Raw genomic sequence first — 27,310 nt, 5'->3', positions numbered from 1 at the left:
GCAATGGAATCTTGAGATCCCGTATGGAGACTGACCCATAAAACCTACCTAGTTCTAAAATTCTTTAACCCACCCACTTAACAAAAACGGAGGAAATAGGTAAACAAAACGCCAGGAAAGATGGCACTTAAAGGAATAAAAACACCCAAGGAGGAAAAAGAGTCCCGAGATTTTCACGAATTACAAGTGAACTTCCTTGATTCTGGGTAAACTTCCGGAATCAACAACAGGAAGACCCAATCAGAATCTTCCTCCGGGAGCCAATGGGAGAGCACATTACAAAGAGCCAATCCCAGCGCCGCTGTCACTGTTATGGTCCTGTCAGGGCGCCGGCGTCGTGGTGCTTGGGTGGTCGCCACCAAGAGGACTTTGGTGGGGCAGTCTTGGGGCAGTTCAGCGGCCCGCTGTGCCCGTCTCCGGCCTCGCTCCCAGCTTGCACGTCGAGACTCGTAGACCGCACCGTAGGGCGAGCGTGCGGGTCGGCGCCGCGGTCGCCTCGGGGTCTGGGCCCAGCCGCAGCCTCTTCTACCGCGGCCGGCTGGGAGGCGCCGCGAGATGCAGCCTCCGGGCCCGCCCCCGGCCTATGCCCCCACTAACGGGGACTTCACCTTTGTCTCCTCAGCAGACGCGGAAGGTGAGGCTGAGCCCCTGGAAGGGCTATCACCCGGAGGAAGCCAGGGCCCGACGCCGTAGGGTCTTGCTGGTGCCGAGGTGGTCGTGGCCGGGTGGGGACAGGCAGGAAGCTGACTGGTGACTGCAGCCCACCGCGCCTGCCGGGCCTTCCGAGAGGCCCCGAAGGACGGAGGGAGGAGTGTAGGGAGCTGCTTTTTAAAGCATCAAGTTACTCGGTCAGCCTCTAGCATTCCCCATACCGTCTGGTGGCTGGTTTTTCTGGGTGGCTTATTCTCTTCAAGTGGACCCACGATATCCTAAGGTTTTATTTCTGGAATTACTCGCCGTTACTCAGAAAAAGGACAGATTGGCCAAGGGAGATCTCAAAGAATGAGAAAAAGGAAGGAGGGCTGTTTTCTTCTGTTACGTATCAACAGATAACTTTTTTGGGGGGTCTGGGATCAGATTCGGCACTGCAAATACAAACTAAATGGTTTTTATTGAATTTGATGACTTGCCCGAGCCCCCGTTTTCCTCCCATTTTGTAATGTTTCACCTCAGTATTCAGAGAAATTGACCCAGGTATATTGGAAATTTAGTGTAAACCAACAATGTGTTTCCAGTAGCCTCTACAGATTTCCTTGTACTATTCTGAGGAAGAGATTGTGCTGGAGATACTTTCCCACAGCACAGGAGAATGTTTTCCTCCTTTTCTCAGTTCACTATCCAACTCATAACCTGGATATTATTCTGCTAGTCATTTTCAATTTTTTTTTTTTTTTTCTTGAGACGGAGTCTCGCTCTGTCGCCCAGGCTGGAGTGCAGTGGCACCATCTCGGCTCACTGCGAGCTCTGCCTCCCGGGTTCACGCCATTCTCCAGCCTCAGCCTCCTGTGTAGCTGGGACTACAGGCGGCCGCCACCACGCCCGGCTAATTTTTTTTTATTTATTTTTATTTTTTTAGTAGCGACGGGGTTTCATAGTGTTAGCCAGGGTGGTCTCGATCTCCTGATCTCGTGATCCATCCGCCTCGGCCTCCCAAAGTGCTGGGATTACAGGCGTGAGCTACCGCGCCCGGCCAAAAGAACCTAGATTTTCCTAAGAAATTTTATGGTGTGTCAGTATAGCTTGTTTTCCCTTTTGTTTTTCTTGTGCTGTTTGGCATTGTTTTTTAAAAATAGTACTGGTCATAATTTAAAATGTACAATAAAATTTTTGTCTATCAAAGGGAACATAGCTGAGACATTTATTTATTTTTTTCTCTTTTGTTCTTTTTTTTTTTTTTTTTTTTTTTGAGGTGTAGTCTCACTCTGTTGCCAGGCTGGAATGCAGTGGTTTGATCATAGCTTACTATAACCTCAAACTCCTGGGCTCCAGTGATCCTCCCGCTTCAGTCTCCTGAATAGCTGGAGACCGTCTGGTGGCTGGTTTTTCTGGGTGGCTTATTCTCTTCAAGTGGACCTACGAAACCCTAAGGTCTGCACCACCATGCCCACCTAATTTTTTTTTGTTTTTTTTTTTCTGAGGCGGAGTCCCACTCTGTCACCCAGGCTGGAGTGCAGTGGTGCAATCTCCGCTCACTGCAAGCTCCGCTTCCCGGGTTCACGCCATTCTCCTGCCTCAGCCTCCCGAGTAGCTGGAACTGCAGGCGCCCACCACCACGCCCAGCTAATTTTTTTGTATTTTTTTAGTAGAGACAGGGTTTCACTGTGTTAGCCAGGATGGTCTCGATCTCCTGACCTCGTGATCCGCCCAGCCAAATTTTTTTTTTTTTTTTTTTTTTTTTTTGAGACAGAGGCTCGGTCTGTCACCCGGGCTGGAGTGCGGTGGCGCAATCTCAGCTCACTGCAAGCTCCGCCTCCCGGGTTCACGCCATTCTCCTGCCTCAGCCTCCCGAATAGCTGGGACTACAGGCGCCCGCCACCACGCGCGGCAAATTTTTTTTGTGTTTTTAGTAGAGACGGGGTTTCACTGTGTTAGCCAGGATGGTCTCGATGTCTTGACCTCGTGATCCGCCCGCCTCGGCCTCCCAAAGTGCTGGGATTACAGGCGTGAGTCACCGCGCCCGGCCTAATTTTTAAACTTTTTGTAGATCTCACTAGGTTGCCTAGGCTTGTCTCAGATTCTTGGCCTCCCAAATTGCTGGGATTACAGATGTGAGCTACCAGCCGAGCCGTAAATTTCTTTTAAACTGAGATACAGCATCCCAAAATATTTCAATTTGTTTCATCTACATTTGGTAGCATGGTGCTTAGGGAGGAATATCAACTTTAATTTCCCAGGTTAAAAAAAATTGTTTAAGTATCAGAACATGATGTTTGTTCAAACTCATGTTTCCATGTATTTATTTTTTTCATTCCCCCTTCCCTCAGGAATTACTTTTCTTAAATATGCCTAAGAAATCTGACAGAATAATGTAAGTAGATAACCCATTGATTCCATATAGTAAGAAACCTGAAATAAGTAAAAATCCATGAAGTTTATTCAAACTTCTCCGTATTTCCTCAGGAGACATATAGGTCTGTATATCCAAGGAGCTATATGTATATGCATAATATCCTCACACAACGTTATATTGTATAGTTTAAATTTAGAGTATTGTAAGTATACTACTCATTTGATCTTTTTTTTTTTTTCCTTTTTTGAGACAGAGTTTCACTCCCCTCGCCTAGGGTGGAGTGCAGTGGCTTGATCTCAGCTCACTGCAATCAAGTGATTCTCCTGCCTCAGCCTCCTGAGTAGCTGGGATTACAGGTGTATGCCACCATGCCCGGTTAATTTTTGTATTTTTTGTAGAGACAGGGTTTCGCCATGTTTCACAGGCTGGTCTTGAACTCCTGGGCTCAAGTGATCCACCCACCTTGGCCTCCCAAAGTACTGGGATTACAGGCGTGAGCCACCACACCCAGCCTCATTTGTTCTTTATAAGACTCCCAGTGAGCTTTATTATTCCTGTATTCTATAAAGAAACTGAGGTGAGCTGGGTGTGGTGGCTCACACCTGTAATCCCAGCACTTTAGGCTGAGGTGGGCAGATGGCTTAAGTTTGAGAGTTTGATACCAGCCTGGGCAACATGGCAAAACCCCATCTCTACAGAACATACAAAAAATTACCCGGGCGTGGTGGCACGCACCTGCAATCCCAATCCCAGCTACCTAGGAGGCTGAGGCAGGAGAATCACTTGAACCTGGAAGACAGAGGTTGCAGTGAGCCAAGATCGCACCATCGCACTCCAGCCTGGGTGACAGGGCGAGACTCTGTCTCAAAAAAAAAAAAAAAAAAAAAAATTAGCCAACCATGGTAGTGCACACCTGTGGTCCCAGCTACCATGGGGTCAGCTACTCTGAGTCGCACTTGAGACCGGGAGGTCTAGGCTGCAGTGAGCTGTGATTGTGCCAGTGGGCTCCAGCCTAGGCAACAAAGCAAGACCCTGACTGAAAAAAAAAAAGAAAAAGAAAAAAAACTGAGGCTTAGAGAGGTTTAGCAACTTCCACATGATAGATCTGGAATTAAGAGCTAGTCTACAGCCAGGTGTGATAGCATGTGCCTGTAATCCCAGCTACTCAGGAGGCTGAAGCAAGGTGATTGCTTGAGCCCAGAAGTTTGAGGCCACCCAGGGGAACATAGTGAGACTCCATCTCAAAAAAACAAAACCAAAGAGCTAGTCTGCTATCTCCTTAAGTTTCTTTCTACTGTCTCTTACATTTTTCTAAATTGTGTATCTGAAGTATGGAAGAGTCCTGGATTTGCATCCTGGCTTTATCTATTACTGTCCATGTGATCTTGGGCAAGCTACGTACCTTTTTTTTTTTTTTTTTTTTTGAGAGGGAGTCTCGCCCTGTCGCTCAGGCTGGAGTGCAATGGTGCGATCTTGGCTCACTGCAACCTCTGCATCCCGGGTTCAAGCGATTCTCCTGCCTCAGCCTCCTAAGTAGCTGGGATTACAGACTCGCGCCACCACACCCAGCTAATGTTTTGTATCGTTAGTAGAGACGGGGTTTCACCACATTGGCCAAGCTGTTCTCGAACTCCTGACCTCATAATCCGCCCACCTCAGCTTCCCAAAGTGCTGGGATTACAGGTGTGAGCCACCGCGCCCAGCCAGTTTACCCTTTCTTAACCTCATTTTCCTAATATACAAATTGGGAATAAGAATACCCAAGTGCAGGCCAGGCGCGGTCGCTCACGCCTGTAATCCCAGAACTTTGGGAGGCCGAGGTGGGCGGATCACGAGGTCAGGAGATCAAGACCATCCTGGCTAACACGGTGAAACCCCATCTCTACTAAAAATACAAAAAAATTAGCCGGGCGTGGTGGCAGGCGCCTGTAGTCCCAGCTACTCTGGAGGCTGAGGCAGGAGAATGGTGTGAATCCGGGAGGCGGAGCTTGCAGTGAGCCGAGATCGCGCCACCGCACTCTCGCCTGGGTGACAGAGCGAGACTCCATCTCAAAAAAAAGAATACCCAAGTGCTCAAATATTTTGTAAATGTAAAGCATTTACTACTGTATCTGGCAGAGTTAAGTGTTCAACATGTGAGTAATGATGTTGCTGCTTGGGTTTCAGTGTTAACTGACCCCACACTTTTTTTTTTATTGTTTTCCAATATGAACATTTTACTGTACAACTGCAAGTCTTTTCCCTGGTTTCTACACGTCATATAAATTCTTGCTTCTCCCCTTCTTACACTGTTTTTCTAACCATGAGTATTTTCAACTTATAGATGTTTTCAGTGTATACCCTTCCTTCTAGATTCTGTCCAAATCCCTCATTCTTAATGATATCTATCCTTACTATTTGTCCACACTACCCTTTATTCTAAAATGTGCTTTGGTGTTTTGTCTCCATGTGTATGCAGATTCTGATCTTCATGCTTAGAATGTCTTTCTCCTCCTCGCCTCAAGTTAAAACCTAAGACTGAACTCAAATGCTCTTTCTTTGGTAAAACTTGCTTTAACTGTCCCTCACAAATGGAAACTTTCTAATATTTTCTATACCCCAGTACCTATGATAGAACCCATGGTATAAATATCACAAAAGAAATATTTGTTGAATAAATTATTTTTGCTTTCATTTATCTCATGTCTTTTTTTTTTTTTTGAGACAAGAGCCTCGCTGTGTTGCCCAGGCTGGAGTGCAATGGCGCAATCTTGGTTCATTGCAACCTCTGCCTCCCAGGTTCAAGCAATTCTCCTGCCGCAGCCTCCCAAGTAGCTGGGATTACAGGTGCCTGCCACCATGCTCGGCTAAATTTTGTATTTTTTTAGTAGAGACGGGGTTTTACCACGTTGGTTAGGCTGGTCTCAGACTCCTGACCTCAAGTGATGTGCCTGCCTCTGCCTTCCAAAGTGCTGGGATTGATTACAGGCGTGAGTCACCATGCCAGGCCTAATTATCACTTCTTAATTTAAGCTTTATTGTATTGTTTGCCCTTCCATCAATTAATTCATTCAATAAGCATGCACATTTGTTGATTGCCTACTATGGATCAGGCACTATTATAAGTACTGGGGATATATGTACCAAGACAAATGCCACCAAAAATCCCAAATAGTCTCTCCTTTCATAGATTTTATAAACATTAATCAAGTAATTACACAAATATATAATTATATATAGTGATAAATATCATGAAGGAAAAGTGGAGGGAACTATGAAAGGAACCTACATAGTCTAGTCTGCAGGATCAAGGAAAATTTGCTTAAGCAAGTGTAATGGTTTGGATTTGTGTCCCTGCCCAAATCTCATGTTGAATTGTAATCTTCAGTGTTGGAGGAGAGGCCTGGTAGGAGGTGCCTGGATCATGGGGGTGGACTTCCCCCTTGCTATTCTTGTCATAGTGAGTTCTCACAAGGTCTGGTTTTTTTAAAACGGTGTAGCACCTCCACTGTCTGTCTCTCCCTCCTCTGGCCGTGTAAAACTGCCTGCTTCCCCTTTGCAATCTGCTGTGATTGTAAGTTTCCTAAGGCATACCCAGCCATGCTTCCTGTAGAGCCTGTGGAACTGTGAGTCAAACCTCTTTTCTTTATAAATTACTCAGTCTCAGGTAGTTCTTTAGAGCAATGCAAGAATGGACTAATACAGCAAGTATATCTGAGAACTGAAGAATGGATGACATTTAATTATCTGAAGTTAGAGGAAACAGCCTGGCACAAGGTCCTTGAGACAAACAGAATCCAGGTTCATTCAAAGAAATGAGAGGCTTAGTGTGGCTAGGGTATAGAGTCCAGATTGGGAGGAGAGCAGGTAAGTGGGCCTGGATAAGAAGATAGGGCATGTAGAGATTATTGGACTTGAGCCAGAAAAGCAAATGGGGGAGGGAGATGAAGGATTCTAAACAGAAGAGTGAAATATTTGCATCTTAGAAAGAGTCTCCTGGGTACAGTGAAGAGTATGGATTGGAAGGAGACAAAAATGACTGAGGGGAGGGCAGTTCGTACACCATTATAATCATGCAGGCAGGAGTTGATGGTTTGCATGAGCTTGCTACTGGTGGTAGAAATGGTAAGTGGACAGATGTGGTTTAAAAATATTTAGAGGTAAAAGTGACAATTTAGTGGTGGTTTGGATGGAGAGGGAGCATGCAAATAAAGCAAACCATCAAGGATAAGCTTCTAGCTTACAATGCTGGATAGATTAGTAGTATCATTTAATGAAAAAAACGGAGGAAGACCTGAGATATCTCAGTTTTGGAATATTGAATTTTAGATGCCTTTGAGATAGATGCAAGGAAATGTTGACAATAGGTTATATAAATCTAGTGAAGAAAACTGGACTCAATATATTGCATTTCAACCTTGGCCTTCTTCAGTCTTTTTATCCCTATATAAAAATGATAATACCTACAGCTCACAATACAGTGATAAGTAAATTGTAGATAATTACTGTCAGTGTTCTTTTGAGTAAGTGATACTTTTCTGTCACTCTGTTATTGTGACCATTTAGCCTATTCTTTGTTTGAAATTCCCCCTTCCCAGAAAGGATGTCACCTCTAATACAAGTTAGTAATGTAGACAGAGGAATCTTTAGTTTTTCCTTTTTTTTTTTTTTTGGAGACGGAGTCTTGCTCTGTCACCCAGGCTAGAGTGCAGTGGTGTGATCTCGGCTCATTGCAACCTCCGCCTCCCAGGCTCAAGCAATTCTCCTGCCTCAGCCTCCCGAGTAGCTGGGATTACAGGCGCCCGCCACCGCACACGGCTAATTTTTGTATTTTTGGTGGAGATGGGGTTTCACCGTCTTGGCCAGGTTGGTCTCGAACTCTATGATTCCTACTTTATGAAAAATAATATCCATATAGGTCTAGTCTTATCACAAATATTTTCTATAAAATATGCTGGTGAAGTATGATATATAGTATGTAATGGGTGCAAGAATAACTTTTATTTCCTTTTTGAAAACTGAAAATGACATTTTAGCCAACCTTTCTTAGGGGAGTTAAACAAGGTTTACTTTTCTCATTAATTAATCTACTTACTTTCATGAGTTTTAAAACTCTTCAGGCATTACACAAATCTACAAATGTGATTAAATTGCATAGAACTATAAACACATATACACACACACAAATGAGTACATGTCAAACTGCTGAAATCTGAATAAGGTCTATGGATTGTACCAGTGTCAGTGTCCTGAATTTGATGGTTATGTGAGTTTATACTATTGGGAGAAACTGCGTAAAGGGTACATATGACCTCTCTTTTCTATTTTTGTAACTTTTTATGAATCTATAATTTTTCAAAATAATTTAAAGACATAAGACAAAAGAAATTTCATCTTTTTGTTAATCAGATAAATTACAGAATTTAATTATTTACAATATGAAAATTTACCTATAATATTTGATAGAAAAACTACTAAAACCATAAACCAGAACAACATGATTAAAAATATAACCTAAGACAAAAATTTATACAAGACTTTGAAAAAAACATTTTTTTTTGAGATGGAGTCGTGCTCTGTTGGCAGGCTGGAGTGCAGTGGCGCGATCTCGGCTCAGTGCAACCTCCACCTCCCGGGTTCAAGTGATTCTCCTGTGCCTCAGCCTCCCGAGTAGCTGGGACTACAGGCGCACGCCACCACACCCAGCTAATTTTTGCATTTTTAGTAGAGACAGGGTTTCACCACGTTGGCCAGGATGGTCTTGATCTCTTGACCTCGTGATCCGCCCACCTCGACTGGGATTACAGGCCTGAGCCACCACGCCCTGCCGAAAAAAACATTTTCTTACAGAGTAACGTGATCAAGCTCCAGTATAGGTCTAGCAGTTACAAAATTATGCACATGCATTAGTTTCTTGATTTCTTTCATAGGCCTATGTATACATTAAAATGGTATCCTTAGGCCAGGCACAGTGGCTCGTGTCTTTAATCCCAGCACTTTGGGAGGCCAAGGCAGGTGGATTACATGAGGCCAGGAGTTCAGGACCAGACTGGCCAACATATTGAAACCCCATCTCTACGAAAAATACAAAACTTAGCTGGGCGTGGTGGTGCACGCCTGTAATCCCAGCTACTCGAGAGGCTGAGGTAGTTGAATCGCTTGAACCTGGGAGGTGGAGATTGCAGTGAGTTATGATCATGCCACTGCACTCCAGCCTGGACAAGAGAGAGAGTCCGTCTCTAAAATAAATAAAATGGTATCCTTATAACTCAAATGAAATAATGAAATTTGTTAATATCTTTTAGTGCAAAAACATATGCTTGTTTTTGTTTCTGCTGCACAAATACACAACTCTGGGTCATACTGAAGCACACATAGACTTCATTTTCAAGTCTGAGATGAGATGAAACAAGATGATTTTTGTCCTTGCTCTTGTTGCTTATTAAATAAGGAAAAGCTTCTTTACATGTATAAAAATGTGTCAAGTGCCACAAAATGTTCATTGTTTATTGCAGGATACTCTTCTTTCACAGAAATCGGGAACTTGTCTAGGTGCGGATCAGTAGTAAATTTCATCTTTAGTGTACTATCACACGCACTGTGAGAATTTTTCAGATTCTCAGGCTGAGCAGAAGATTCAGAGAAAGGATCCCATGCCCAGTCATACATTTGAGTTGAAAGGGAAGAAAAATTCCTGTTAAATTTTGTTGTGTGGGTTTTCCAAAGGTGGCTTTCAATAAGACTTGAAATTTACTGATATTCTTCACTCTGAGCCAAAACAGCTGTAGAAACATTTTTAAAATTTCCTTTTACAATAGATTTTTTAAAAGATTGTTTCCTTTTAAATCCACTTTTATATTTATTATCCTTTACATTGTCTTTACTTAGAAAATGACAAAAATATTTTATATATGGTATAGTAAGGAGGAATTAACCTAAAATTCATGTTTTACTATCTGGACGACTATCCAAGAGCTGACAACCAAGCTAGCTCGTTCTTACTCTGGTTTAAATTAAATCAGCTATGCTCCTGGAGTGATTTTTAATTGTTTTTCTTGCTCTTTGACATCATTCTCCACTTGTTAATTTGATAACATGTTAAACTACTACCAATTTTTTGGACTTTCCTGTTCTTTCTCACTCACAATTATGTCTTGGGGGTCCTAGAGGAGGTGTCAAACTGCTATTGTTGGCATTCCTACATATGTCCTTGATATTTTTTCTACTTTACATGGAACAGAAAAAGTAATACAAAATTTGTAAGCTGAAGATGCCTTTTTGAGGTTCTTGCATCCATGCTATGACAAACTGCTAAACATGTACAGTTCTTGAGCACAACATTCCTTAGCACTATAATTTATATATCCTTTTTTGGTTTAGATTAAGGACTTAAGTGCAGTCCTTTCTAGAAACCAGGAAACAGTTGTTAAGGTCCTTTCCAGCCTTATAATTGCAAAACCTCTAATGTCACTGCTGTACTAATGATTTCTGGATCTAAATCTTCTTGTTAAATCAAGAAAAAACACTCTTGGCCTGGCGCGGTGGCTCACACCTGTATTCCCAGCACTTGGGGAAGGCCAGGGTGGGCGGATTATCTGAGGTCAGGAGTTCAAGACCAGCCTGGCCAACATGGCAAAACCCCATCTCTACTAAAAATACAAAAATTAGCCAGGCATGCTGGCACACGCCAGTAATCTCAGATACTCAGGAGGCCGAGGCAGGAGAATTACTTGAACCCAGGAGGTGGAGGTTGCAGTGAGCGATAGCAATAAATAAATAGATAAAAATTAGCTCGGCATGGTGGTGTGCACCTGTAATCCCAACTCAGGAGGCTGGGGCAGGAGAATGGCTTGAACCCAGGAGACGGAGGTTGCAGTGAGCCGAGATGATGCCACTGCACTCCAGCCTGGCAACAGAGTGAGGCTCTGATGCAAAAAAAAAAGAAGAAATAACACTCTTTGTATCTATTAGAAATAGACTTTTAAATTCCACCTCTCTCATTTCAACTTAGATAAAGAAGTAGCAAGCACTTATAAGAGAATATTTTCACTATGCAATTATATGATAACATGTACAGGGATTATTTTTAAACTTTAAGTGGTGAATTCAAATCTACTTATATTTTATCTCTGAGTGAGCTCCTTTATAAAAACTTTTTAGAATTATATAATGTTTAACCTGGAAAGAACTTTGAATAGGAAACTAGGGCCCAGAAAACATGAATGATTTGCTGTATTAGTTAGTAGCTAAGCTGGGACTTAGCTTCAGAATGTAAACGTTTGTCAAACTTAATTGCAGGAGTTGTCATAAGCTGACCAGGATGTGACTCATAGAGTATTGTGCAAATTAAGCTCTTTGTACTATATATGAAAAACGGTTTTTTGTTTTTTAAGGAAGCTAACTTTGGTATTGGTTGGACATGATCTCAAGAGAAGTATCTATCTGTGTTAGAGTATTCTGGTTTGCTGTTTCCAAAAGTATTTTTCTGAAATAATGCTATAAACATGTGACTTGCACCGACAGTATTGATGGTTGTTTATTAATGTATATTGTCTGGTCCTACAAATGTGCTTTTTCTTTTTAATCCCTATGTGATCTCAGGCAAATCCTTATCTATTTCCACTTTTTTAACTAGAAAAGATGGCATTAGTACTACCATGATTATCTGTAACCCCTGAGATACTGTGCAGACTCTACATGGAATTTATTTTTTAATGTTGATAACTGAATCTCTTCACCTCTTGTTAGAGCCGACCTAAAAAATAAAAACAAAAAGAAAACATAGCCTTTATTTATTTTTGCCAAAACTAAAGATGAATGATGTAATTATATGAAGGAAAGGGAAATTTTGGCTGAAATAACAGGGGACTCTTACTCATCAGACTTATCAAGAACTAAGCATTAATATATGAAACACTTAGCATAGATATGTTATGATTTAAATGAAAGACTATATGAATAAATAAATACATGAAAAGGTAGAGAAAAATTATCTACAAATTTTCCTTTAGCAAATAAATTGTCTAATAGTTTGTATATATACATATGTAATGCCTCTGAAAAGAATTTATTCAATTACTTTGTTCTGAGGCACATGATATGTGTAAGAATGAAGGAATCCAAAATGATGTCATGTAATATATTTTGCATATATTTTCCATGGAAATTTTAAGGAATTACTGTTGTTAAGTCTAGATTCTGGGACCAGTCTGGCTAATTAGCTGTGAAACCTTTTGTATGTTTTTTCACTTCTTTCATCTTTCATTTTATTCTTATAGAATAAATGATGGTTTTTAGATATCTATCAACTATAAAATTTGAAGATTATATGCAATAGCAGATGTTCTTAGAGATCTTCAAATGATAATTATTTTAGTTGAATATCTGCTCACTTTGGTTAAGATTCACATGTTGTGCCTTAGTTTATATAGTTTTGTCCTCTTTTCTCCTAAGATCTCAGTGGTTCAATAGCATCCCCAGATGTCAAATTAAATCTTGGTGGAGATTTTATCAAAGAATCTACAGCTACTACATTTCTGAGACAAAGAGGGTATGGCTGGCTTCTGGAAGTTGAAGATGATGATCCTGAAGATAACAAGCCACTCTTGTATGTAAAAATAATAATATATATTTTTTGGTTTTTAGAGCTAGTCTGTGGGATGATCATATTCTTTCTTGTTATTTAGAGAGAAAGCGTTAACCTTTTTTGGTCAAAAGCTATAGCGATTGTCAATTTTACTAGTAATTTAAAAAACTGAAATAATAATGAGAGAATATTTTTTAACCAATTAAAAGACAAAAATTAAAAGAATGGTAGTCGTGTATCTCACACACATGTATGTCCACTCCAGCTTACCTGAGTCTGTCAGCTATCTGAAGTAATCATGCAATTTAAAAAAGCAAGGCTCTTAGGTACTTGCTGTTGAAATTAAGGTTCGGACAAATTAAGATTTCCAAAAAGATTACCATTCCAAAATCTCTTCAATATAGAAATTCTAGAGCTGCCACTGGGAGGAGAGCTACATATAAAGAGGCTTTCACTTTCTTTTTTTTTTTTTTTTTTTTTGAGACGGAGTCTCGCTCTGTCGCCCAGGCTGGAGTGCTGTGGCGCGATCTCAGCTCACTGCAAGCTCCGCCTCCCAGGTTCACGCCATTCTCCTGCCTCAGCCTCTGGAGTAGCTGGGACTACAGGAGCCCGCCACCACGCCCGGCTAATTTTTTTGTATTTTTAGCAGAGACGGGGTTTCACCGTGTTAGCAAGGATGGTCTTGATTTCCTGGCCTCGTGATCCGCCCGCCTTGGCCTCCCAAAGTGCTGGGATTACAGGCGTGAGCCACCGCGCCCAGCCCCACTTTCTTTATAGTACCTGAAATTTTGTGGTTATCTGGAGAAAAAAGTAAAGAAATGAATAATTTTGAAAAGAAGAACCTATAGTTTTGTAAAATTGAGGCATTTCCAGATTCTTCTTTGTATTAATTATCAGTAGAGTAAGTACTGAAACATCCTATGTTTCTTAATGTTAATACACCATATATCGACCAGGCATAGTGGCCCACGCCAGTAATCCCAGCACTTTGGGAGGCTGAGGTGGGCGGATCACTTGAGATTAGGAGTTCAAGATGAGCCTGGCCAAAATGGCGAAACCCCATCTCTACTAAAAATACAAAAAAAAAAAAAAAAAAATTAGCCGGGCGTGGTGGCACAGGTCTGTAGTCCCAGCTGCTCGGGAGGCTGAGGCATGAGAATCACTTGAACCCAGGAGACGGAGGTTGCAGTGAGCCAAAATTGCGCCACCGCACTCCAGCCTGGGTGAAAAAGCAAGACTTTTGTCTCAAAAACAAACAAACCATATACCATCAAATCTAAGACACTATTGATTATAAGATGAAATTATTTTACATATTAATTAAACAGAAAAGTGCATAAGACAGCATAAAGCTGGGACATCAAAGGGCTATCTCTTTATTAGTGTAAGGAAGAATGAGAAATAACCCACAACACAAAGACAGCAAGGAAGTTTGCTTCAGTTTGGCAATGGATAAGATGTTGAAAGAAAGAATTTCCCCAGAGAATGTAAAACCCACACTGGTTCTCATATGGGTTTGCAATCTGAATTAGGCCCAAAAAGTCGGAAGCAGAAAATTTTACTTAAAAGTTTTCTTAAATTGATAGTGCTTCCAGGAGACTGGCAAAAGGAAAGGTAAATATTAGAAACACTTGGCATCACTCCAGGCTGACGATTCTAAGACACCAGTGATGGAGATATATCCCACATTTAGAGATGTTGGAATGTTAAAAATGTACACCTTGGAATTAGTGAAATGTGGCACTTCAAATGCAAATGTTTTGTTGACCTATGGAGATTATACTGTCTTATTTAAAGTTTTCTTAATTTTTTTTTGCAATTGTTTTAGTATTCAGAAATATGTGCCTTTTGAGAATTTTTATTTTAAAATTATAGGGAAGAATTGGACATCGATCTAAAGGATATTTACTACAAAATCCGATGTGTTTTGATGCCAATGCCATCACTTGGTTTTAACAGACAAGTGGTGAGAGACAATCCTGACTTTTGGGGTCCTCTGGCTGTTGTTCTTTTCTTTTCCATGATATCATTATATGGACAGTTTAGGGTAAGTACATCTTATTTTATACAAATTCTAAATATTTTGAGAGTTTCAAAAATTAAATATAATAAGATATTAACTGTAATATACCATATTATGTGTGAGAAATGCTTTACCCATTATTTCTCATTGGTTCATCCCTAAAACCGTTCCATAATTAAATAAATGACGAGTACCTTAGATTAATGCTTTCAAACTTTTCCACATCATGATTCACATAGAAAGTATTAGTATTTGTGGCCGGGTGTGGTGGCTCATGCCTGTAATCCCAGCACTTTGGGAGGCCGAGTTGGGCGGATCACGAGGTCAGGAGATTGAGACCATCCTGGCCAACATGGTGAAACCCTGTCTCTACTAAAACTACAAAAAAAGTATCTCGGTGTGGTGGTGCATGCCTGTAATCCCAGCTACTCGGGAAGCTGAGGCAGAAGAATCGCTTGAATCCGGGAGGTGGAGGTTGCAGTGAGCCAAGATCGCGCCACTGCACTCCAGGCTGGTGACAGAGTGAGACTCCATCTCAAAAAAAAAAAAAAGAAAAGAAAATATTAGTATTTGTATGGCACACTGGGGTAAATGGATAGAACCACTTCCAGCTGACCAGAAGTCACCAGAAGGGCTGCTCATGCACCTTCTGATTTTCCCAAGAGATGAACAGTTTGAAATGTAATACTCATATTCATATTTTCCTTTTATTCACTCATAATTCTGTTCTTAAAATGACCATTACTTTAAATGAATGATGAGAAGGATTCCATCAGTATTTGTTTTTATACTACTACTGGTATTTTAATCCCTTTGTCCTACTTTCAGATACTTTATCACCAAAACACAACATACATACATCACTCTCTCATCCCAAGTTTAAGGCTTTGAGGGGGTAAAAAGTTACTGTCTACCACAGGGATTTGGAAATGAATGAGTTTCTGATGGCTGCTCTAATAAACTGCTACAAGCTTAGTGGTTTTAAATAATACAGATTTATTATTTTACAGTTCTGGATGTTAGAAGTCCAAAATGAGTCTTAAAGGACTAAGATCAAAATGTCTACAGGGCTGGTTCCTGTGGAAGCTCCAGGGCAGAATCTGTTGCTTGTTTCTTTCACTTCCAGAGGCTGCCAGCATTCCTTGGCTTCTGGCTGCATCACTATGATCTCTGTTTCCATGATCACATTACCTTCCCCCTTCCCCTCTATTGTACTTAAGTCTCCCTCAGTTTCCATCTTTTTTTTTTTTTTTTTTTTTTTAAGACAGAGTTTCACTCTTGTTGCCCAGGCTGGAGTGCAATGGCACAGTCTCAGCTCACTGCACTCTCCGCCTCCCGGGTTCAAGTGATTCTTCTGCCTCAGCCTCCCAAATAGCTGGGATTACAGACATGTACCACCACCCCCAGCTAATTTTGTATTTTTAGTAGAGAGGGGGTTTCACCATGTTGGTCAGGCTGGTCTCAAACTCCTGACCTCAGGTGATCCACCTACCTTGGCCCCCCAAAATGCTGGGATTACAGGTGTGAACCACTGTGCCCAGCCTCAGTTTTCATCTTTTAAGGACAATTATTACTACATTTAGGGCCCATTAAGGTAATCCAGAATAATCTCTCCATCACAAGATACTTGATGCATTACTATACTAGTCCTATTAATATTTACACTAGATTAGTAGTTTATATCAGATATTATGTTAAAGTGTTGCAAAGACCATTGAAGAAGGTGAATGGGGACTCTTGTCTCCTACCTACCACTGGTTCTTCATCTAGAACATCTCTAATTGTATCTGTTTTGTATAATCTTTCATTTGAACAAAGGGTTCTAAGGTTAAAAACAGAAGATTACGGCTGGGCGTGGTGGCTCATGCCTACAGACCGAGGCGGATGGATCACGAGGTCAGGAGTTCAAGACCAGCCTGGCCAACATGGTGAAACCCCATCTCTCCTAAAAATACAAAAATTAGCTGGGCGTGGTGGTGGGCGCCTGTAATCCCAGCTACTCGGGAGGCTGAGGCAGAGAATTGCTTGAACCCGGGAGGTGGAGGTTGCATTGAGCCGAGATCACGCCACTGCACTCCAGCCTGGGCGACAGAGCGAGACTCAGTCTCAAAAAAAAAAAAGGAAAAAAAAAAAAACAGAAGATTACTATACCATCATAGAATGTCACTCATTTTGGATTTGCTTGATGTTTTCTCATGATTTGATTTGGATTATGCATTTTTGGCAAGAATATCACAGAAGTGACATTGTCCCGCTCTCTGTATACTAACAGGGAGTATCTGATACTGATATGTCTTACAACTGGTGATGTTAACCTTGATCACTTGGTTAGGTGATAGGGTAGTATCTGTTCAATTTCTCCAGTATAAAGTTACTATTTTTCTCTTTGTAATTAATAAATAGCTTATGGAGGTACTTTACAACTATGCAAATATCCTGTTTCTCATCTAACTGTAGCCTACTAATTTTAGCATCCATTGGTGGATCTTGCATGCAGTAATTATTACTATAATGTTTACAGAATGATGATTTTTCTGTTTCCCTCATTCATTTTATTTGAGTCATAATCCAGTACTGTCATAATTTATTTTATCGCTCAGATTTTTCAAGCTTTAACCATTGGGAGCTCCTTCAGCTTGCATTCTGTCTCGTTTCAACATATCCCATTCTTTTTTTGAGTACTTCCTTTCCTTCTTACTTCACACAGTGTTCTGGGCTAATCTTGTATTTTGCCTGCCCCAGCCTTGGAATCAACCATTCTTTTTTTTTTCCTTGAGATGGAGTTTCACTCTTGTCACTCAGGCTGGAGTGCAATGGTGCAATCTTGGCTCACCGCAACCTCTGCCTCCCAGGTTCAAGCAATTATCCAGCCTCAGCCTCCTGAATAACTGGGATTACAGGCATGCGCCACCATGCCTGGCTAATTTTGTATTTTTTTTTTAGTAGAGGCAGGGTTTCTCCATGTTGGTCAGGCTAGTCTTGAACTCCCAACCTCAGGTTATCTGCCTGCCTCAGCCTCCCAAAGTGCTGGAATGACAGGCGTGAGCCACTGTACCTGGCCAACCATTTCTTTAAGAAGTCCTACTTCCTTTAATTAGGAAATGATACTTAGAAACCAGTTTCTGGGGATGGTCATGGTGGCTCACTCCTGTAATCCCAGCACTTTGGGAGGCTGAAGTAGGAGGATCACTTGAGCTCAGGAGTTGGAGACCAGCCTGGGCAACATAGTGAGACCTGGTCTCTATTAAATAAATATGTCAATGAACAAATAACATAGCAAGACCTCGTCTCTATTAAATAAATACATAAATAATAAATAATAAAAGAAACCAGTATCTGGGCAATAAATGTGCTTATGTTGCTACTGGGGTATTATTTCTAGACCATTCCAGCAGACAGTTTCAAAATATAAATATATGTATGTATCATTACGCTAAGTTTGAGGAGTTAAAATTGTCTGAAATGGCTTCCATATTCCATTACTTGAATAAATATGTAATATAAATTTTAAAGACTTCCAGAGAAGATTGGTAACTTGCTTCAGAAATAAATTTTTCTTGTGGGATGCTGTAAGACAGGGGGTTGATAGTAAACACTTTTTTTTTTACGATAATCTTTTATCATAGATTTGGAAATACTGAGATTTCTTTAGGCAATTGATAATTGCTAAGATTTTAATTTGGATGTAAAATTGTATTACACATTGTATTCTTATTAAGTTTTGGAATAATACCTGAGAGCCCACATAACCTCTCTATGACCTGAAATTGGGCATGCTAAACTGTCATTTATGGCAGAGAATTGAGTTCCTGGAAAATTATCAGCTTATTTGGTATAAAAATATTAATTGCATGATTTTTCCCCCTAAGGTGGTCTCATGGATTATAACCATTTGGATATTTGGTTCACTAACAATTTTCTTACTGGCCAGAGTTCTTGGTGGAGAAGTAAGTAGTTTATTTTGAAAATAACCTTTCTTATTTATGGTGAGCTTAGTTTTTGATACTGCAGATATCATCATTAGCTATACAAGAAACTGTTTCTTGTCCCAGAATTGCTTTATGCTAGTTCCTTTAAGATGATCAGCATATTAGTATTGTGCTTACTCAATAAATGGTACAAGAAATAAGGAAAAAGAAAATATCCCATCCCATTTATGAAGTAATTGCAGCCTTTTAGGGAAGCATATAATTTATTTATTTTTTATTTATTTATTTGAAATGGAATCTTGCTTTGTCATCCTGCTGCAGTGCAGTGGGGCAATCTCGGCTTATTGCAACCTCTGCCTCCCGGGTTCAAGTGATTCTCCTGCCTTAGCCTCCCGAGTAGCTGGGATTACAAGCACCTGCCACCCTGCCCAACTAATTTTTGTATTTTTAGTAGAGATGGGGTTTCACCATGTTAGTCAAGGTGGTCTCGAACTCCCGATCTCAAGTGATCTGCCTCAGCCTCGCAAAGTGCTAGGATTACAGTTGTGAACCATTGTGTCCAGCCAGAATTTATTCTTACAGAGATTCTCAAACTTTTTGATCTTAGGTTGCCAAAGAGATTTGTAACAATAAACCAACTACATTTTAACATAAACAATACATTTAAAGAAAAATAACCATATTTTCCAAAACAAAAGAGTTAGAACAGTAGCATTATTTTACATTTTTGTAAGTAGCTTTAATGTCTGGCTGAATGGAAATTGGATTCTAATATATGCTTTTTCCATTCAATCTGTTAAGATATATTGTTTTGGCTAAAGTATCTGAAGAAAATAAGGCTTTATACAGGTATATAATTGAAAAGGGAGAGTATTTTAATAACCTTTTCAGATGATGGTGAATATTCTCTGATATCACACCAGAACTCAAGGGGGCTGGGCGCCGTGGCTCATACCTGAAGTCCCAGCACTTTGGGAGGCTGACGCAGGAGGATCACTTGTGCCCAGGAGTTCCAAGACCAGCCTGGGCAACATAGGGAGATCCTATCTCTTTAAAAATTATCCAGGCATAGTGGTGTGTGCCTGTGGTCCCAGCTACTAGGCACGGAGGCAGGAGACTTGCCTGAGGCTGAGGGGTTATGGCTGTGGTGAGCTGTGTTAGTGCCACTACACTCTAGCCTGGCTGACAGTGAAATCTTGTCTTAAAAATAAATAAATTAAATAAATAAGGAGTTTTGATCTGGGTGTGCTGGCGCATGCCTGTAGTCCCAGCTACTTGGGAGGCTGAGGCAGGAGGATCACTTGAGCCCAGGAGTAGTTTTTTTGTTTTTTGTTTTAGCCTGGCCAGTGTGGTGAAACCCCGTCTCTACTAAAAATACAAAAATTGCTGGGCACGGTAGCTCACGCCTGTCATTCCCAGCACTTTGGGAGGCCGAGGTGGGTGGATCACCTGAGGTTGGGAGTTTGAGACCAGCCTGTCCAACATGGAGAAACCCCATCTCTACTAAAAATACAAAATTAGCCGGATGTGGTGGTACATGCCTGCAATCCCAGCTACTCAGGAGGCTGAGGCAGGAGAATCGCTTGAACCCGGGAGGCGGAGGTTGCGGTGAGCCATGATCGCAACATTGCACTTTAGCCTGGGCAACAAGAGCGAAACTCCGTCTCAAAAAAAAATTAGCTGGGTGTGGTGGCACGCACCTGTAGTCCCAGCTACTCAGGAGGCCGAAGCAGAAGAATCTTTTGAACCTGGGAGGCAGAGGTTGCGGTGAGCCGAGATCGCGCCACTGCACTCCAGTCTGGGCGACAGAGGGAGACTCCATCTTAAAAAAAAAAAAGTTTCTTTTTTCCCTTCTATTTTCAGTTTCAGAAGTGAATGATATTAGAATATATATTCAATCGAGCATCTTAATAAAACTCTTGAATAAATTTAGAGTAACATCTGTGAAACCTTTTTACTCTGCATATGGAAATTTAAAATAATTCTAATAGACACTTAAAGTATATTTGTTTATATATTATTTCTTGTGTCCTAGACAAAACCTAGTATAATATTTATATGAAAATATATATCATTACTTTTTTTGGTAATTCAAGAATGTTGATGTAGGAGTTTAGGGGCCTAGATTTTAATTTGAACACTGACACCTTACTAGCTTTGCTTTCCTGAGCAAAGCACTGTTTCTAAGAATCAATTTCTTCACAATAGGGACAATAATGCCTATGTTTCATAGGGTTGTTATTTCACTTGCTCTCCACAGCATGTGAAGCCCTATCACAGAACTTGGCATAAAGTAGCCACTAAAAAATATTTTTCTCTTCAGTCTCTCCTGGCTACCTTCCCTTTCCTTCTGGTCTGCATTGGTAACATCTAGGTTCTCTAGACCTTGGATTTTTCATCTGAATGGGATGGTTGTAGTCCCTATAAATAATTCTACAATTTAAGGGAAGTAGTGACAAAACATAATGTAGAGATATACTGAAGATAGTATGAAACTCAAGAAAGAGGTAAATGCTGGAAATGTAGATTTGGATATTATCAGCAAATTTATTTTACTTGAAACCATGTTGGTTGGTGAGACTGCCCAGGAACATGGGAGACTATATGATATTTTGAAATAATGAGTATAATAGTTTATGATTTCTTCTTAATGCTCACATTTATTTGAATACAGCAAGGAATATATGGTGTTCAATTTTGATTAAAATGAGTGTCTTGATTTCAATGATATTTATTTGAAATTTTTAAAATTCACAGGTTGCATATGGCCAAGTCCTTGGAGTTATAGGATATTCATTACTTCCTCTCATTGTAATAGCCCCTATACTTTTGGTGGTTGGATCGTTTGAAGTGGTGTCTACACTTATAAAAGTAAGTTAAGGATTATGTATTACATAGTTTACTGTTTTCCAATGTCAAAAGTATACTAGGCCTCTAGCTAGGAATATTGTGATATAAAAGTCTTTATCAAACAGTTGGTAGTATTTTGGAAGTGACCTTCGTTACTGATTTTACCAGTTATATTTCTTTTATTTTTTTCCTTTTTAATCACCAGATATTACTGTTTGTCTGGGGGAAAAAACAAAGAGCAAATCAGGTTTCAGGATTTTATAGTCAGATTTTTTTTTCTTTTTTGGAGTCTCGCTCTGTCACCAAGGCTGGAGTGCCTCCCAGGTTCATGTGATTCTCCTGCCTCAGCCTCCCTAGTAGCTGGGACTACATGTGTGTGCCACCATGCCTGGCTAATTTTTTGTTTTTAGTAGAGATGGGGTTTCACCATGTTGGCCAGACTGGTCTTGAACTCCTGACCTCAGGTGATCTGCCTGCCTCGGCCTCCCAAAGTGCTGGGATTACAGGCATGAGCCACCACACCTGGCCTGGTCAGCATTTTTTTTTTTTTTTTGGAGACAGAGTCTTGCTCTGTCGCCCAGGCTGGAGTGCAGTGGCGTGATCTCAGCTCACTGTAACCTCCGCCTCCTGGGTTCAAGCCATTCTTCTGCCTCAGCCTGTCGTGTAGCTGGGACTACAGGTGCGCACCACCACACCTAGCTAATTTTTGTGTTTTTAGTAGAGATAGGGTTTCACCATATTGGCCAGGCTGGTCTCGAACTCCTGACCTTGTGATCCACCCGCCTCAGCCTCCCAAAGTGCTGGGATTACAAGCGTGAGCCACTGCTCCTGGCTGGTCAGCATTTTTTAAATGTTGGATTTAAAATTTATTTTCTATATTTATAATGTGAGTTCATCTGACGGATTTTGAGGGGGATATTTATTTAAAATGCCACTGGACATTTATTTAGTAACTGCTACTCCTGTTTGAATAGTAACTTTCCTGTCAAATATGATAGATGTGGTTCTACTAAATTGGATTTTCCGTAATGCGGAGATCTGGACTTCTTTGTGTTATTTATGTTAAATCAACATATGTACATACATTTAAAATATTTACTGATAAAAGTATTAATAGTAATGTAACTTAAACATTGGAATTTATTAATGTTGAACAACTTTGGGAAATAAATGACTGCTTTGACACATATATGTATATTACACAGTGAATATAATTTTGTTCTTTATGGAGAACAGAACTTCTAAAGACTGTGACTTTCAGAACTGCTGTTATGTAGCTTCCACATGAAAGTATTTGTTTTTAAGTAGCTGAGCCACTTGAAATTATTACTAATTTCAATATAAAAGAAATAATGATTCCTTTTAGAATTTGGAAACTATAAGCTGATACTAAGCATTGGGTATCAAAAGTGTGTGGTTTTTGGAACTAATCAGTTCTAAATTCAAACCCTGGTTCTGCCACTTACTTGCTGTCTGGTCTTCCAAGGTATCAACTTTTCTTACCCTCAATTTGTTCTTAACAATGGTAAACTTAACTATATTTTAGGGTTCATTACAAAGAGTTTATATATAATGCTGATCAGGCATGGTGTGTACTGCCTATAATCTCAGCACTTTGGGAGGCTGAGGCGGGTGGATTACTTGAGCTCAGGAGTTTGAGATCAAGCAGCCTGGGCAACGTGGCGAAACTCCATCTCTACAAAATTTAGCCAGGTGTGGTGGCGGGTACCTGTGGTCCCAGTTCCTTAGGAGGCTGACGTGGGAGGATTGCTTGGGCCCTTGAGGTCGTGGCTGTGGTGAGCCATGATTGCACCACTGCACTCCAGCCTGATGACAAAGTGAGACCCTGTCTCTGCCTAGTACAGTGCTTGGCACAGAGTAGGCACTCAAGCTGTTGTTATTACAAATATTATAAAATAGGCCAGGTATGGTGGCTTACTGTTGTAAATTCCAGCAGTTTGGCAGGCCGAGGCAGGTGGATCAGTTGAGCCCAGTTCGAGACTCAACCATTTCTCCAAAAATACAAAAATTAGCTGGGCATGGTGGCATGCACCTGTTAGTCCTAGCTATTCAGGAGGCTGAGATGGGAGGATTGCCTGAGCCCAAGAGGTCGAGGCTGCAGTGAGCGGTGATCGTGCCATTGTACTCCAGTGTAGGCGACAGTGAGACCTTGTCTCAATAAAAACCCAAATTATAATATTTTGAGATCATCTTTGTGTTTAAATACTTTAGAGACCAAAGATACCTTGTTTTCCTCTTCAGTATAACCCTAAAATCTTTTTTTGTAATTGGCATTATTAGAACTTAGTTTAAAGTCTTAACGTTGCAGCAGACATTTAATTATTCCTATTCCAGCCTTAGTAAACATACCACTCATTTACGATCATTTCCTGGTGTGTGTTTTTTCACTTGGGTTAAGCTTGTTTCTGAGACTACTCCCAAAATGGTTAAAACTATTGTTCTGTGGTCATTTTTAATCATATAGTTATCTTAAAGTTGGACCTTAATATTCTTTATACAACATATAAATGTATTATAAAATGGAAAACTCTTTTATATCATTAAAAATTTAGAGTAAAATTGTTTTTAAACTTCAGATTATTCTTTGCCAAAATTTTTTTCCTGATCACTTAATCTTCTGTGAGTAGTGAGCTATTTCACATTTCTTATTTCAGTCTGAGGTTTGTTGAGAAATATGATGCGAAACTAATCAGTAAACTCTAGCATTAGAGTATATAGTTTAAGTGCACTGATTTTATTTAACATTAAATCTCTGTAATACTTATCACTCTTTAACCATTTATAATGAAAAAAATCTAACCATGAAATACAAATGCAATTTGATCAAATTTTATTTTATATATTTCCCTGTACTTTTGTGTATGTTTGAATTATTTCGTAGGGTTACTTTTTTTTTTAAGTTCAACAAACCCAATGGAAAGCTGGACCAGACCAAATACATTTTTAATAAGTTTGCCAATATTTATTTTTTACCTGTATACCAGTGATTCTCAACTGAGGTTGATTTTGTCCCCCAGGGGACATTTGTCAACATCTGGAGGCATTTTTGAGGAGTGTTACTAGTATATAGTGCGTAGAGGGCAGGGATGCTGCTAACCATCCTACAATGCACAGGATAGCACCCCACAGCCAAGAAGTATGCAGCCTAAAATGTCAATATTGCAAGATTTAGAAACTCTGCCTTGTGCCAGGTCTGTTCCTATTAGAGTTTCCCTGATTTCCCTTGAAGTTTTTCCTTAATTTTATGCTATAAAATGTGTTAGGTGACTACATCAATAAGTATTGCATAAGTTTCCAGTAGAAATAATTTAAAAGTATGTATGTGTGTGATCCAAAAACTATAGTATACTTTATTTAAACTCCTGACAAAATGTGATCTTTTTATCTCCTTTTTATTCAACCCTGTATTTCCACCTATTCCTGGGAAAAAACTTAATAAATATTAAGACTTAATAAATATTGCATAAAACTTTTGCTTAATCGATTTTCTTATTTAGAAGGAAAAAAAGGAAAATTTCCTACTTTGCAGGAATTAGTTTTCTCACAGTAATTAGGTATAATAATAGTTTTTTCAAAAGTTGCCTAATCATAATCACCAGGGAACTTATTTAAAATACTGATAACTAGATCCTTCCCTTAGAAATTATAACTCAAAGAAAAAGAAATAAATAATAAGTTATAATTCAACAGAACTAGAGAGTCCCCCAAGTCTCTTTTTAATAGGCACCCCAAGTGATTCTTATGATTAGACAGGTTTGATAAGACCACATTTACGGAAGTCAAGGAGTAGAGCAAAGATGGACATTCTTAATAAGTTTTTAACATTTGTAACAAGTTTTACTATTTACCAAAATTGTTTGTTGATTTTTTAAAAATATTGTAAACACCATTTTTACTCTATGATATCCAAAAAGTTAATTGACTTGCTAATATGCTGCCTTTTGTCTTTTTTCCTTTTTTTAAAGCTGTTTGGTGTGTTTTGGGCTGCCTACAGTGCTGCTTCATTGTTAGTGGGTGAAGAATTCAAGACCAAAAAGCCTCTTCTGATTTATCCAATCTTTTTATTATACATTTATTTTTTGTCGTTATATACTGGTGTGTGATCCAAGTTGTACATGAATAGAAAAAGATTTGTGTGTAGGCTGGGAATTCTTGCTGAAGGAATTGGAGAAAACCTGTTGCTGGCAAAATTTTACATGTTCCAGATGGAAAGGGAAGTTTAAGTGCTTTTTAAAACAATTTTTTTTTTGTATTTAATTAAGCAATTGCAGTTATCTGGGATTTTTGGGTCAGAATTTTAAATTGTTTGATTCTCCATATTCCAGTGAATAAAATACAAAAGCATTGTGTTTTTAAGATTGTGTCGATATTCACCTAAAAACTTGTGCCAAAAGCACCTGGATTGGTAATTATATTTCACTTGAAGGGTAAATTTGACAATATCCTGATAATCAAAAGTGCAATTTTTTTCTTCAAAATGTTTTCTCCAGCATCACAGATCCTGCAGATATATATTTATATTTATACATATATATTTATGAAATAATTCTTACTCACAAAATATATTTCTGATAAACATTAAGATATTAAATCTGATGCACAAACTTTTTTTAATTTGGCCATTAATCTTTTTTATTTAAAAATTTAAATTTGTTGTTAAAATTGTATATAATTTTTAAAATCTCACACATGCTTCAATACTTCCTTGTTAAGAATTCTTAATAACTACTAAAACTGATTTTTAATAGTTGCTGATATATATTTGGTTTGTTTGGGTATACTTTTCAAAACCATTTTTGAATGTCCGAACATCTGATTTAAAGTTTCTGTTTATCTTTCTGACCAAAGGAGCAAGAGGTATAATGGATATGGCATTCATTAAAATCATTACTATGTACAAAAACAGTAATATTTACAGCATCAGTAAATATTTTTAAGTGGTACTTCTAAATCATAAAAGTTGCGGAAAGAGACCTTTAAAATCTTGTGGTCTTGAACAATGTTATATGAAGTAGAAAAAAATAAAATACTTCCCAGTTGTGTGTTTTGTTTTATAGCACCATGTCCTGTATTACTTGATATTTTCACAAGTATCAGGTACTCTCTAACAAATGTACAGTTTTTGCTAAGGGAAATATTAAGAAATTTTTATCAGTGAAATATTTGTTGCAAATAATTTCATAGGTTTTTAGATATACCTGTAGTTAATATTACTTTGTAAAGTAGGTAAATCATTTTATTTATGTCCATAAAATAGCAAATGTCTGTTAACTATTAGCAAATTATTGTATTATCCTTTCTGGTCTCACCTGGAAGAGTTTCCTGCTGTCCTCAGTATAACATGGCGACCTCTTGGTATGTATTTCTTTAGCAAACTTATCCATCAGGAAATATCCAGCACCTCTGAAGAAAACCTACAAATGAGCGTGTTATCAAGCCCACCCGTCTTCCTTTCCCCTAATCCCAAAAGGAAAGAAAGAAAAACTTATTTTAAGCTGCAGGAAAAAGTGTGGAGCACCTTTGAGCTAGAATAATGTAGAAAATTACATGTACTGATTTTTTAAAAAACAGATGAGAAGCAACAGAGGGATAGGACTTCTAGAAGTTAGTATAATATGAAGTAATCAGGAAATATCTATGCCTACAGAAGCAGCAACTGTAAGATAAACATTTGTTACACTTAAGAAATTGCTGAGGTTAATACTTTGTTATAATGGATTATAATATTTGACATTCATAGTGTTGACCCTGGAATCTTTCACAAAAAGTTTGGGGGTCAGGACCAGGAGGTAGAATTTTACAAGGCAATAAATGAAGGTATTTTAAGATCACCTCTATTAAAAAATGGTTTAATTTTTTAAAACTATCATTGCTTTAAGGTATGAATTTAAAAAATCACTTATATGGATCAT

The 27,310-nt window shown here is 39.3% G+C and overlaps 1 protein-coding gene across 2 annotated transcripts; it reads left to right on the top strand.

Annotated features, from left to right (window-relative positions):
* Nucleotides 1-278: 278 nt before the first annotated feature.
* Nucleotides 279-26,454, top strand: YIPF4 (Yip1 domain family member 4). Of its 2 annotated transcripts, XM_054475626.2 has the most exons (6): nt 279-634; nt 12,443-12,596; nt 14,451-14,622; nt 18,468-18,545; nt 21,285-21,398; nt 25,364-26,454. In XM_054475626.2, the coding sequence occupies exons 1-6, from the start codon at nt 556-558 to the stop codon at nt 25,499-25,501; spliced, it is 735 nt and encodes a 244-aa protein (XP_054331601.1). In that variant the 5' UTR covers nt 279-555; the 3' UTR covers nt 25,502-26,454. The 2 variants fall into 2 exon arrangements, with proteins under 2 accessions (XP_054331601.1, XP_054331602.1); XM_054475627.2 differs by lacking the exon at nt 18,468-18,545.
* The last annotated feature ends 856 nt before the right edge of the window (nt 26,455-27,310 follow it).

Source organism: Pongo pygmaeus, chromosome 12 (genome assembly GCF_028885625.2).
Source record: "Pongo pygmaeus isolate AG05252 chromosome 12, NHGRI_mPonPyg2-v2.0_pri, whole genome shotgun sequence".
NCBI lineage: Eukaryota > Metazoa > Chordata > Mammalia > Primates > Hominidae > Pongo > Pongo pygmaeus.
The sequence above is the reverse complement of the archived record's forward strand: the minus strand, read 5'-3'. Positions and strand labels throughout refer to the sequence as shown.

What these genes read in the sequence shown, in the direction of transcription:
- YIPF4 (XM_054475626.2), top strand. Translation starts at nt 556, where the DNA reads ATGCAGCCTCCGGGCCCGCCCCCGGCCTATGCCCCCACTAACGGGGAC. An exon ending in GAAGATAACAAGCCACTCTT is followed by an intron (nt 12,597 to 14,450) that starts GTATGTAAAAAT and finishes TTAAAATTATAG; the next exon opens with GGAAGAATTGGACATCGATC. An exon ending in CATTATATGGACAGTTTAGG is followed by an intron (nt 14,623 to 18,467) that starts GTAAGTACATCT and finishes TTTCCCCCTAAG; the next exon opens with GTGGTCTCATGGATTATAAC.